This window comes from Galleria mellonella, unplaced genomic scaffold, assembly GCF_026898425.1.
Source record: "Galleria mellonella isolate WM207_F2 unplaced genomic scaffold, CSIRO_AGI_GalMel_v1 utg270, whole genome shotgun sequence".
Lineage (NCBI taxonomy): Eukaryota > Metazoa > Arthropoda > Insecta > Lepidoptera > Pyralidae > Galleria > Galleria mellonella.
In genome coordinates this window covers 3,595,419-3,608,688 of record NW_026442062.1, presented here as the reverse complement: position 1 = coordinate 3,608,688, position 13,270 = coordinate 3,595,419, and the positions used below count along the sequence as shown (strand labels likewise).

Genomic DNA, 13,270 nt, shown 5'->3' with positions numbered 1-13,270 from the left:
CGGCTTTAGAACGATATTTTCAATGATAAGAAAGTCATCGTGTAAAAATGTACGACCGAACAGAATCGATTTATTCAAATATGTTCGTTTATTTTAAACGTAAATTTGAAGAACAAATAACGGTGTTTCACTATTCTGTAACACGAATATAAACATATAAAGCCATTATTTTAAACTTGTTATTTGCATATACAATATGTGCTCCAGTTTAGCAGGTTGTACTAATCCGGATCTAGGAGGTCAACCGGATTGAACTTGTTGTAATTACTCCAAGCAAACTAACATTTAATTTATAATTAATAGTTATGAACTAATTATATGGTCATAATATTATCAAGGATTTTATAATAATCATTTATAGTCCTTTTCTATAGAAAATGTAAAATCATTATTATCTATACTAATGTTTACTTAAATTACCTAAAATGAATGGGTATAGTTTAGGTTACCTCTTTGTATCTTAATGGTTCAATTCTCACCATATTATGCCCTTAGTGTAATAACACATTCATTACAAAAATCGAGAGAATAATATACCAATTTTTATAAATTTCAAAGATAAAAGGTATACCACAACATATCTGTCATTATGTTATTTTTGTATGTGTATATGTATATATATGATATTTATGAGTATTATTATGTCAATTTATATTAACAGATAAATTTAAATTTTTGTGTAACTAATGTATGCTACTACCTATTCCCTTAAACGCTTATCGTTTTTACCTTATTGTTAGCTGGTCGGGAATGCCATACGGCATTGAGCTCGCCTGTTGTACAAATATTATTATTGTTTAATCAGGAATAAATAAATAAATTAAAATGTTTTAAACTCGTAGGTATTAATTGTAAAAATAATTAAAAACACAACGAAAGGATGTTGTTACACAGTCAGTGACCCGACTGAAATGACCTGTGCGAATTTGCCTTAAATTTATTCCTTATTCTATCGTATTAAAGTTTAATTTTATATTTGTACACATGTTATTATCTCCCGGTCAAGGTTCGTTGGCTGAGGCCAGGACAATGGGCTTTTGGCGTAACATTCGAGGGGTACAAGTCGCGCATCTGTTCCGAAAAGTAACTGTATACATTTATTTTATTTATTGTGTATTTATTTTTAGTGTACCATGTAGAAATTCGTAAAATGGAATATTTAAATATGTAATGCTATCTGTCTGCTATTCTTTGAATCGGGAAGAATAAAATCTCAGAACAAAATAAAAAAGGTACTTAGTGTCCGACTAAAAATAGGTTTGACAAACGAAACCGAATTTTGGTTTCTGTTCTAGTTTCGACCGAAACCGTAACTTTCTTTTGAGGAAAACTGCCTTTCGTACAATTTTAGAATGTTGATATGATTTGAAAATATAGGGAAGGCGTGTATTTTAAGTAAAAAATGAAATTACTAAGTTAGTATTTTATTATTGTTCGATATAACAGAAACAACCAAAATTCCAAAAATCCTGACGAAACCGAAAGTTTGATTATTTATTAAATATAAAAGCGCCATTATAAACAGTATCTGGCATATGTGTCAGATTTCATAACTTTTTTATGAAACAATAGCAAACACTGAGTGCCCACTTAACTGAAATATAGACATGAACAGCACCACGAATGTAATAGACCACTGTAAAACTCGCGTTTGTTATTCTTGTTCTGGTAAATATAATGAAATTAAATATATATTTATTTCTGGTAACAAAGATACATTTGGTTACAAGCCGAAAAATTTAAAGCCAGTATTTTTTAACATTAGTCTTTGAAAAGTGTTATCTGACTACACATTGTACAAATGATATTAAAATTGTCTGTTTAAATTTGTAATGCAAGATTACTTTTCTACATATTATCAAACATCGCGTATTGTGTGTGCATAGCTTTATTGGAGGAGCATACAAATATTAGCATGTGCTCATTTTTTCCATGAAACAGTTTTTGTTGCAACTGATAACAAATTATACACAGTATATATAGGTATGTTTCATGCACCACTTAAACGAAAAAGATATTTTTGTACACCAGGTAAAAACCTGGTGCTAATTAATAATGTAATTTTTTAATACTAAATAATATGAGATTTGTTTTCTAAACGGAATTTAGTTTTAGATACTGAACAGTTTCACAATGTATTATTAGTAGTGTATCGTTAAACACTAGACTCTTATTAAATGATTTCGATAAAAGTTGTTGTTAGCGTTAAATATGAAGAATATTCGATTATTTGATATTGGATAATCCATTAAAAATTTACATAAATCTTGATATATTAGTGATGAGAATGAGATGAACGTAATCCTATGGATTACAAGAAATTATCGGTTAAAAAAACTGGTGAAAAAGGTGAAGATATAGTGTAACATATACTTACAATACATAATCTTATTGATGCTAGCTTTGTAAATCAAGTTTATACTCACACTTAATGAAATTGTGTTTCACAAAAAATGTTCTTCAAATGTGGCAAAACCAGTTATTTTGATTTAAAAACTAAACTACTGAACCGATTTTGATAAAATTTCTATGGGTCCAAGGTATATCCTTTCAGATATAAAAAAATCAATTTTTCAAATCGGTTTACAATTAACGAAATTAAGAGGTAACAAATATTGAAAAAAAATCAACCGAATGGAGAACCTCCTTTTGTTTGAATTCTTTTGAAAATGACAGAATTTTTTTGCTAGTATATACAGCTAGATTTATTACGCAATATTCCGAACTAATCAATCCGACATAACTTTACCGCAATGTTGGTTTGGAATGTATTCCCATCCTATCCTATTATGGGTAGTTGTCTTGTGCAAAACATTCATTCTGCTCAGAAGATTCTTCAACTAGCTTCATTCAGTTGAATAGTTTTCTAGTTAGTTTTTTTTTGGACAGTGATGTATTTAATATGGTTGTTGTAACATTGTTGGATTTTACTGAAATGAATAATTTGTAGGTATCTTGGGATACGTATCCAACTATTATTACTTGATGTCTATTCGATATGATTTCGATTAGGTCCTAATTCGATTAAATTAAAAGTCTTCCTTCTGTAATCGATTTTAGTTCGTCAGTCACTTTTCTCTATCTTCGATGTCATCTTGAGATACTTCGTTCTTTAAAAATTTTAAAACTCAAACCGCTTGAATGGCTCAAAGAGAATTATTGTCTTTGAGGAACGAAGGAATGTTTAGTTCAGGTTGATGGATATTCTCACTAAGTTTGAAATTTTGGATTTATATGTCTTTTACGGTTTCTGTGTGTGGTGGCGGAGTAAGAACTCAACATATTACCAATTCTTTTTATTCTTAGGATGTCTTAAATGGCTACTAAGGAAATATGTGTATATATATTATTATAATACACAGCATATAAAAACAAAAACTCGAAATAAATATTAAAAGTATACTTAACTAAGACGTTAAGCTTGCGTGGTAATAGTAGGCTAAAATTATCCTCCTCTTGTTGTAAGAGATCTGTATCCAGTAGTGAGACATGGGTTGATAATTAATGCTTTCTAGGACTGTAAATATTAACTGAATATTTTTGCGGTTTCATACTAACAAACGTCTAAAACAAACTCCACCATTATCTGTGAACGATGAAATAAATTATCATACACCCCTGTCAGCTGTATATCATTTTTTATCAGACAAGCTTATCTCAGGCATACGGCTTAATGGTTTTGATGCGGAAACCCCACTTGACATATCCTGGCCGCAGGTAATCTAGTAAAAGCTCAAATTAATAATTGTCGTTGTCACCAAAATCCTTACTATTATTAAAAATATGAAAGTGTATTCGTTTGCTTGTAACATCTTAGTGCTTTAACGACTCAACCAAACGTCATGCAATTTGACGTACACATAGTATTTGGAATAAAGGAGTATATGGACGACTTATGATCCTGGTCACATAGACGAAGTAGCGAGTAAAAATTAGTATAATCATAAATTCATATCTTTTGTTTTCATTACTTTAACATCTATAAGTTATTATTTTTTAAACTTTAGTTTTACACTTTTAATCAACCGTAATATTAACGAATATTAAATATGTCTAAAATTGAATTATGAAATAGCAACACCGCGTCTTTTTAGCAGATATGTGGCAGTAAATTATTAACATCTCCGTAACTATAAATATACAATTAGGACATACAAAGCCAATTCGGCTTTGTATGCGGGTGGTAAATTTTTAATTATAGACAATAATATTTTCGATAAACAATCCGAAACCAGCAGTAAAATAATATATATATATATATATATATATATATATAAAAGAGCTAATAAACAAGTTTTTTTTTTTATATATAAATTATTTCTATTCTAAACAAACAGCGTGATACATTGTACCTACTATAGACTATTAGTAAGAGACGGAAAAAATAAATCCAGTATCCTTAGTAATATTATAAACTACCTTTTACCTCGTCCGCGTGACCGGGATATATTTACATTTATAATATTAGTAAGGACGTAAAAATGAGTTTGTTTGTTTGTTACCTTATAGCGCCTTAATCAATTACTATTTTTAGAAATTTGGTATACACCTATTTTATGGGATGGAGATGGTGTAACCATCTACACCGGTTATTTTATATTTTTGTCAGTGTACCACGTAATATATCTCGGTTACACGGACGTAGTCGCGGGCGAAAACTAGTAAATTATATTAGGGAATGTATTATTTGTTGGTTTTATCCAATGGCAAAAAGTATTACTAATTATTTTAATGGGAAAATTTGTATTTGCAAGTAAAACGTTTTACTTACTGGATTTCAATATATATATATATATATATTATGTACAGCAGACTGCTCATACTCGTACATAAAGCTTGCGGAAATTATTTTTATTTAAAAAGAAATAACAGTCTTATTTTGATTACTTTCATATAGACTAGAGCAAAGACCTATTCACATGATAAATAAATTTATGATGGTCCTGTATGATTTAGAGGCATTAGTTTTTACAGCAATTTTTATGAACAAAGCCTGGAAATGGCAAACATTTTAACTAATTATTATAAACTGAAAACGGCCACAGAGCATTTACACAAAGTATCTTAATTTGCTAACTATTAATAAGGACGATAAAATGTATTTATCTCACATTACAACCACGCCTAAATACTAAATGATTTAATTAAATCTCATATGCCCGTTTTTACGGAAGAAATAGCTGTAACTAACAGTATAATCAAAACTACCCTCATGTTTGTAATGTATTTACCCTTTGAGTATATAGAGAAGATGTATGTAAACTACAATGTATTTTTGTGTTCATTGTTTAAATTGTCGAGATAAAAAGAAAGGATTATTAATACAGCAACTGTTTGAACGGCCCTACTGTTGTAAAACAAAGAGCTTTTGTCTCCCATATTAGTGTTGTGTGACGTTACGCGGGCGTGCATGCTAGACTGATGATGGAGTTTACGCTTAGCTGAATTTTCAATGATTCTAAATTCAAAATACTGAATATAACATATACGTCTATTGTTTACCTAGTTACCTCTCTAGAAAATGGGTTAAAAGTTCGGAAATTTCCTTGTCTAATTGGCATTTCACGTCTTATTACGGAAATTATAAAATGCACACTTTTTATAACAACAACAACAAGTACTATAATTATAAATTAAGCTATTAAGATAACAGCTGTATAGGTATTCCTTTTGACTGTCTGATCTGTATTAATGTGTTTGTAAAACATTGTCTGCACAGGTAGAAAATACGTAAATTAATAGCGCAGAATGTTTTGAACTGGGATTTAGCTTCATAACGAACAGATGTAAGGCGGGTGTTTATACTATTACTACAAACAGAGACAGGTCGTTGATCTACATCTAGCCGACTGACAGACAGACCGACAATATAAATGATGACGTTATATTTTTATGCACCTTACAGATCATTACTGTTCTGTATGATTGAGAATCGTCATTATTGTGTTACTATGTTAAAGTTTCTCTGAACTTTGTAGATTTAAGTAACTAAATATCTAATTCGTTTTAAAACCAGCATGCATATCTACTTTTTAAACGACATTATACAGAAGATATTTTTTTTATGGCTACATAACTATTTTTGCTATCAATTAAAAAGAATCATCTGTAGTGATTAAGATAGGTATGTGGTATTTTAGTCAATTCTAATTATTTTTATACACATAATATACACACAAAAGATACTGTCAAATTAGAGACGATTATGAAGTTTGTTGAAATTCAAAATAAGTTAATTAGATGTTTTACGTATAAATGAATAAGGAAAGTCTTTGTTTACGATGTAGTTATATGCAAATCAAAATATTCCGTCGATGAATCATTTTTACTTGGCACATAATTGCACTTCCTGAGTTTTCTGAATAATAAGCATATAAAGTGTAATAATATGACTGCACATTGTGTACAGAAGTATTATCTACTAAGAAATATATTAAATACATGGCTATAAAAAGATTTTGTGACATGACAAAGAATTTGTGGCAAAAAGCAAATACAATTCGACAATGAGCTAAAAATCCCTGAAAGTATTGCACTAAATCACACAATTAAACTAAGTTGCTTAAAAAATTCGATTCGACCAAAATGTAAATTTACGAGTATATCAACGAAGTAGAAAAATTTTAACGACTGTTTCGGAATTATCGTAACAGAAAAAGACTACAATATATATTACTTATTGTTACAGAACGACCTGCGAGAGAATTTAGTCGACATAGGATTGTGCAGCCAACAGTTCAGCATGGAAGAACAAAAAGAGAGATCTCAACTACTAGGGACACGGTGAGTACAGAACGCACGGAAAGCTCTGGAAGGTCTTTGTAAAGAAATTACAAATTGTAATGTAAAGATATTGGAGTTTGATGGTTGGATCGGTCGGAGGGTTGAAGCTATGGTCGAGGAGTGATGGTTATTTACTATCGTAACGGATTTATAAGAATCTGTGGACACATTGACGATGTCGAGGTGTTGTATTTTCCTTTATATAATATAAAACAATGGTATAATTATAGATAATTATATCATTGTTTTTTTGATACGTGCATTAGGATTTTTGGTCGATTTTATTTAACATCTCAACGCAAGAAATTTCAAAATGAGTTGCCATTCTGTAGCACTATAAGGTTTTTTTTTATGGGTTATAATGGAATGGTAACCCCACCCTCGCTATCGGTATACACCGGCGGGATACCAGTGATGGATAATAGATGAGGATGGAGCAGGTCAGTTAGCCCATCGTGACGAATTCAACAAGAATTGTTCACGATGGTTTCCAGGGGCAACCACGTGGAGGTCGACCTACTAGGGCATATTGCTAGCAATGGGGCTGTCAAACTCCATTACTAACAATCCCTTTCCCCCCACTATTAGGTATTTTGTGCTTGTAGACGTAGGGCGCTCTTTTACATGCGGGAAACAGATGTATATATTGTTTCCCGGCAAATGTCAATAGCAAGGTCAAAAGACAAAGGATGTTTGTGGACATATGTGCATGTATCAACTGATAGACAATACGAGTTGCAGGATTTCCTATTAATCCTTCATATGTACGGATATCAGTAACCGATTAATATTGAAGTACTTACTGCTATTTATCTACACGTGTCAAATCACTTGCTTCATGTTTTGTGATTTTACACATCTTTTAATAGTGCAAAACAATATCGGTAACTTTTTATATTAATGGTATATTTCTTTAAAACTTCAACAACAACCATGGCATTTCGCAATATTTTAAAGACAAAAGAACAGAAGTGAAGTTTAATAAAATAGTTTACTTGAAATCTGGAGCTGCTCATATAGCTAATCATTTTCTTCCCTTTAGAAGATCGCATCCCAAAAACTTTCCTTTTCCTTCGATGGGTTCAGGATGTGTCTATTTATTCACATTTTTTTTCTTATCTTTACGTCGGGGGTTTCTCTGTTCTCGGGATATGTTTCTTACGATATAAACCGATAGTACTGATTAACAAATGTAAAATGTATGGAAAGGCCATACATTTTACGTTTCGTGTTCCATCACCTTGCATAATTGGCCTCTTGCATACACCTCGCTATCTCAGAGAATTTGTTCTTCCTTTTTAGGCAGTTTAAGATCTGTTTAATTTTCGTAGTTATCTTTCCAAAAATCAAGGGTTATATGAAAGTTTATTATGTTTATATTACAGAATGGTGTACACCATACAGACGTGACGGTGACCGTTCATATAGATGGTGAAGATTATGTACTCGACTTAAGACTGAACCAGGATCTGGTGACCGAAGACCACGTCATCCGGTATCAGACTGGTGGAAAGACTGTTACACATAAGCCTAAGAAAGAAGTAAGTTGCTTGCATGGATATTTCTATCGCACTCTTGTTTCTATTTTCAATCAGTTTTTTTTGTAATGTTCGGAGAGCATTGTGCATGCCTATCGTAATGATATATTATGACAGTGTAAGATCGAATAATAAGGACGAAGTAAGGTCAGTTGCTTAGCGGTGGTGAATTAAATGGGAAATATTGTGGAGGTATAGGTCACCTCCATCAAGATCTCTTCTATCGTTCCTCTCATCGCCAAACTGTTGTCTTTGCATAGCTATTAGCAATAAAATTACTTCGTAAGACCGTATTACTCTAGTTCGCATTATTAGGCGTCACAAGCTACTCTGTGTTAGTCATGGTCCTTTTCATGTCTATAGGCGATGGTTATCATTACTCCTTAGGTTAATCTTCAGCTTTGGCAATCAGCAATTTTAAATAATCATAACATTCATTGCCTACATAATAACACTAAAAAAGTCACATTATTTCATCCATTTTGAATCATTCATTAATATGCTTTCAGGATCTCGACCTGTGTCAGTATTCTGGCACGGTTCGCGGCAAACCTGGCTCTTGGGTGGCAGTGTCCACCTGCCGCGGCCTCAGGGGTATTATCTACGATGGGCAAACTATGAAATACATCGAACCAGCACAAGGTTTGTATTTTTAAATGACTTGAAAAAAGGAGGGGGTTCTCAACTCGACTGTTATGATGTGTATGTAACATGAATTCTCAGTCAGTCTTGTCAGTTTTATTATTATAACCTCATATACTTCACATAGTTAAATAAAAACAAATTATACTAATGTCACTTCCAGCAGAACGTACTTTTATTTCACATAATATGCCCAAAAATAGCACTCTCCTCTGGAAACTAGCTAAAAGTTTGTGATTAAGCTAAAATTGTGTGGAAAAGGGGTAAATAAAGGGCGGGCCGCTTTAGTTCTAGTCTAATTCACAGGTGTGCCATATCGGTAGTCGTAACATCTAAGTGCGAACGAATTTTACCTAGCTCTGTATACGGCTAGATATTCTATCAGTTGACCTCGTAAAGACTATTCGTGTCGTACAACTTGTTGGATTGTACAAGAATGGGTATTAGTAATTTGGTTCCGTATACTTGACCACCAAATACGGTTTCACGGAAAAAAAATCCATGAATAGGCAGTGTAGTACTTTTATGTATTTGTATGTATATCAGTACGAAGTAATTAAAAATCGATGTAAATCTAATCTTAAATTAATAATATTTATCATTTTAATTCGTCCAATATCGCATGAACCTTGATAATAGTAATAAAATGGACCAAAGACAAATTTACTTTTTTTATCTGTTAATTATAGTGTACATAAATAAATTAAAAAAGTAATTGTTTAGTTTCTTGCGGGTTCAGGAATTGCAAAACAAAAAAAAAATACGATGCAAGTCAATTTGAATAAAGATTATTTGTATTCTATCACTTAAAAACCTACTAATATTGTAATAAATTTTCTGACTGGTCCAATGTAAACATTGATTAATTCATAAAAAATTTTCTTTTTAAATATCAGATCAATTTTAACACAAATATCGGACACACATTTTTTTCCGGTTTAAAGTTAAACTGCATATGATTATGGTCTAGAAATAGATATAGACATATATATGATACCGTGATGTTTTTTAATTGGGAATTGCGTGTTGAAGAAAAATCCCCTAGTTAAAGCTGTATATAGCCAGTTACTGTTTTGTTGAAACAGATCCAAAAACAGCACGCATCCCTAATAATATGTACAACCCCGTGCAGAACCCTAACTTTGCTTCATTTATCGACCCATTACGTCAACCCCGTCGCGCCAGAATTAATCAATTGACACGTAGTAAGACACATGTTAGTAGGGCACTAACCCCATTAAATGACAAACCATTTTAATAAATTATAATGTGTGCAAATATTTGTTAACTTTTATATCTGCGCACATTGTATTTTAATTATAGATTAAAATGTGTTGACAGTTGTATGTGACTATACATAAAAAATACTACTAAATGGTAACCGTCGTCGTTTAGGAAAATGATAATGTGGTGGATGCCATAGAATGTACCTCAAAATATGTTGCAATTTTATAACTATACAGACTGATACGTAACATGTTAATGCGTCAAGCTAATTTCAAATCAGATGGAAAATCAGGCCAAGATTATCATTTTTAAAGAATGACAATGGCATAAAACGAAACCAGCAATGCATTATATAAAAATGAAATTGTGAAATAGTGTAATTGATTTTTTAAATTAATGTAAACTCGAAATTCCTTGAAGTGCCAGTAATTAATATTATCAATGTCACTATATAATATTAACGGGAAAATTTAAATGTACGTGTTTTAATCAACAGGTCACGACATCCAATCCAGTCATTACATTTACGACCATGGTGATCTGAACACAGTCAACAAATGTGGTTTTGGAGGTGTCACAAACAACACCCACTACGATCCGTTGCTGTTACAGAAGTACCATGCGAAAAAGGAGATGCAAAAGAGTAGGATAACACGAGTGAGTTATATAGCTGTTCATTATTCAAATAAACTTGCCACATATGATGTTTTAGGAAAAGACATTTTCGGACAGTTTGTAATTATTTATATTTGGCGCGTACTATGATTTCAATTAATTTAATCATTAATTTGAATACCCCTTAATGCAATCACCAGATTAATTTCTGTTTATAATACAATATATAAAATAATATATATATACATTATATTGCAATAGTTGGAATATTAGTTGTAAAATAAAGATATAAGCCAGCATTCATGAAGATGAAAACTTTATTTCCTAGAAATATAGACTAAAATATGTTAATTATTTTTTTTATTTTTTATAAGAACTGGATAGTCTAAATACTTATTAGTGCTAGGTTTCGTAATGTTATACGATTTTCTTTACATTTAGTTAATATTAAATGTAATTTTTCAGTATAAAAGGGACGCGACCGATGACACTCTTGTCCGAGGTCCTTACAATCAGAACAAGATGTCCCGATACGTGGAACTGGTGCTCGTCTCCGACTACCGCGAGTACCTGGCCAACGGCGAGAGTATTGAGACTGTGCATCATCAGCTCAAGGACGTTGCCAATATTATAAATGCGGTTAGTTATGACGTTCGAAATGGACTATGTATTTAGCTTTTATTTCTATATCTTATATAAGCAAATATCGCATTATCTTTCAGAGCATTTTAATTCTTACGTACTTTAAGTTTTCCTGTCTCATTAATTATTGTAAAGGAAGTAAAGATTGCTAAAATACTGATTGTAAAGTCTTATGAATTAGGAAAAGTGTTACAGTTATTTTTAGCGACTGCTATTTTGTTTTATAACATATATAAATAGATTATTATGCTTTTACTCGTCAAATTAAATATTATTTTCATAACATTTGTTCGGAATACCTTTGAAAAGGCGCTTCACGAAACGATGTCCGAAATATTTTAAATTGCACGCCAAATTGATTATTTTACGTTGCTCATTGGGTAAAGTAATAATAAAAAATGTACATCCAATCAGTATTTGGCTGCGAATATGTCTATAATTTTGCTATGCTATAAAAATTAACTTATGTTTCAGGTTTACTCACCGTTGAACATTTTCATAGCTCTGGTCGGTGTGGTGGTGTGGAGCGAAAGGGATGAAATAGAACTAGTCGAGAATGGGGACACGACGCTCAACAACTTCCTTTACTATAGAAGACATGTACTCTTACGGGATATACCGAATGACAATGCGCACTTGATCACGTTAGTACATCGAACATTAGCTATGGTTTCTTTTTGTTATATCCTTATTTTTTATTTAAAGCTAGAAATTGTTTATTGTTTATTTTATACAACTTAGAATGGCAAACAAGCTGATGATAGTCCACCTGATAGTGGGGAAAGGGATTGTTAGCAATGGTTTTTGACAGCCCCATTGCTAGCAATATGCTATATTAGGTCGACCTCCACGTGGTACCCTCTGGAAACCACCGTGAACAATTCTTGTTGAATTCGTCACGATGGGCTAACTGACCTGCTTCATCCACACCTATCATCCTTCACTGGTGCTCCGCCAGTGTATACCGTTAGCGCTGGCGGGGTTACCATTTCATTATCATCCATTAAAAAAAAAGTCCACCTGATAGAAAATGGTAATCTGCGTCTATATATATGAACAGTACTATGGGCATAACAGAGTATACTAGGTGATGTATTATGATTATTATATATAATTATTTAGTGCGTGAAAAACTTTTATATTTACCATTTATGATTAAATATTCCATACTAGAAGCACTTTCTATAGTTTTTGTGGGACTAACATCACAAAAGGAAACAGACCAAAAGTAAAATGTTTATAATTAAAAATCGTAATTGTAAATACATATATAACAACATTTTTATTTTGAATATAATATATACCTTCTATTGATTGTTAGCTTTCCTTCCCACGGCATTTTAAGAAAACCCTTCTTAATACTTACTTGTACAGTTTAAGGAACCCCTGTGTCTAGATTTAACATTTTAGGTTGAATACTATCTGTCAGTCTGTTAGTCTTTCCTAGACTAGAAGAACAATGTTATGTTTATGTCTATCTAATAATGGTTCATAATAAATCTTTATAGTCGTCAACAATTCGTCGAAGGAGTGGTTGGAAAAGCGTTAAAAGGGCCGATATGTACCTATGAATTCTCTGGTGGGGTTGCCAACAACCACTCCGAGGTTATCGGCTTGGTGGCGACCACTATAGCACACGAGATGGGTCACAACTTCGGAATGGACCACGACGATGTAGACTGCGAGTGTCCCAAGGAAAAGTGCATCATGAGCCCATCTAGTACATCAGTGATGCCAACACACTGGTCGAACTGCAGCTTGAGCTCATTGGCGTTAGCGTTTGAAAGAGGGATGGATTATTGTCTGAGGTATGTGCTTATCAT

At 32.1% G+C, this 13,270-nt stretch overlaps 1 protein-coding gene across 1 annotated transcript in view; it reads left to right on the top strand.

Annotated features, from left to right (window-relative positions):
- LOC113514386 (disintegrin and metalloproteinase domain-containing protein 12) overlaps window positions 1-13,270 on the top strand; it is a 66,966-nt gene that overhangs the window by 36,390 nt on the left and 17,306 nt on the right. The window contains exons 2-8 of the mRNA XM_026898463.3: window positions 6,689-6,783; window positions 8,169-8,324; window positions 8,831-8,963; window positions 10,687-10,847; window positions 11,271-11,444; window positions 11,922-12,091; window positions 12,956-13,255. Of these exons, the coding sequence (XP_026754264.2) occupies window positions 6,689-6,783; window positions 8,169-8,324; window positions 8,831-8,963; window positions 10,687-10,847; window positions 11,271-11,444; window positions 11,922-12,091; window positions 12,956-13,255 (1,189 nt within the window). The remainder of the gene's footprint in view (window positions 1-6,688; window positions 6,784-8,168; window positions 8,325-8,830; window positions 8,964-10,686; window positions 10,848-11,270; window positions 11,445-11,921; window positions 12,092-12,955; window positions 13,256-13,270) is intronic.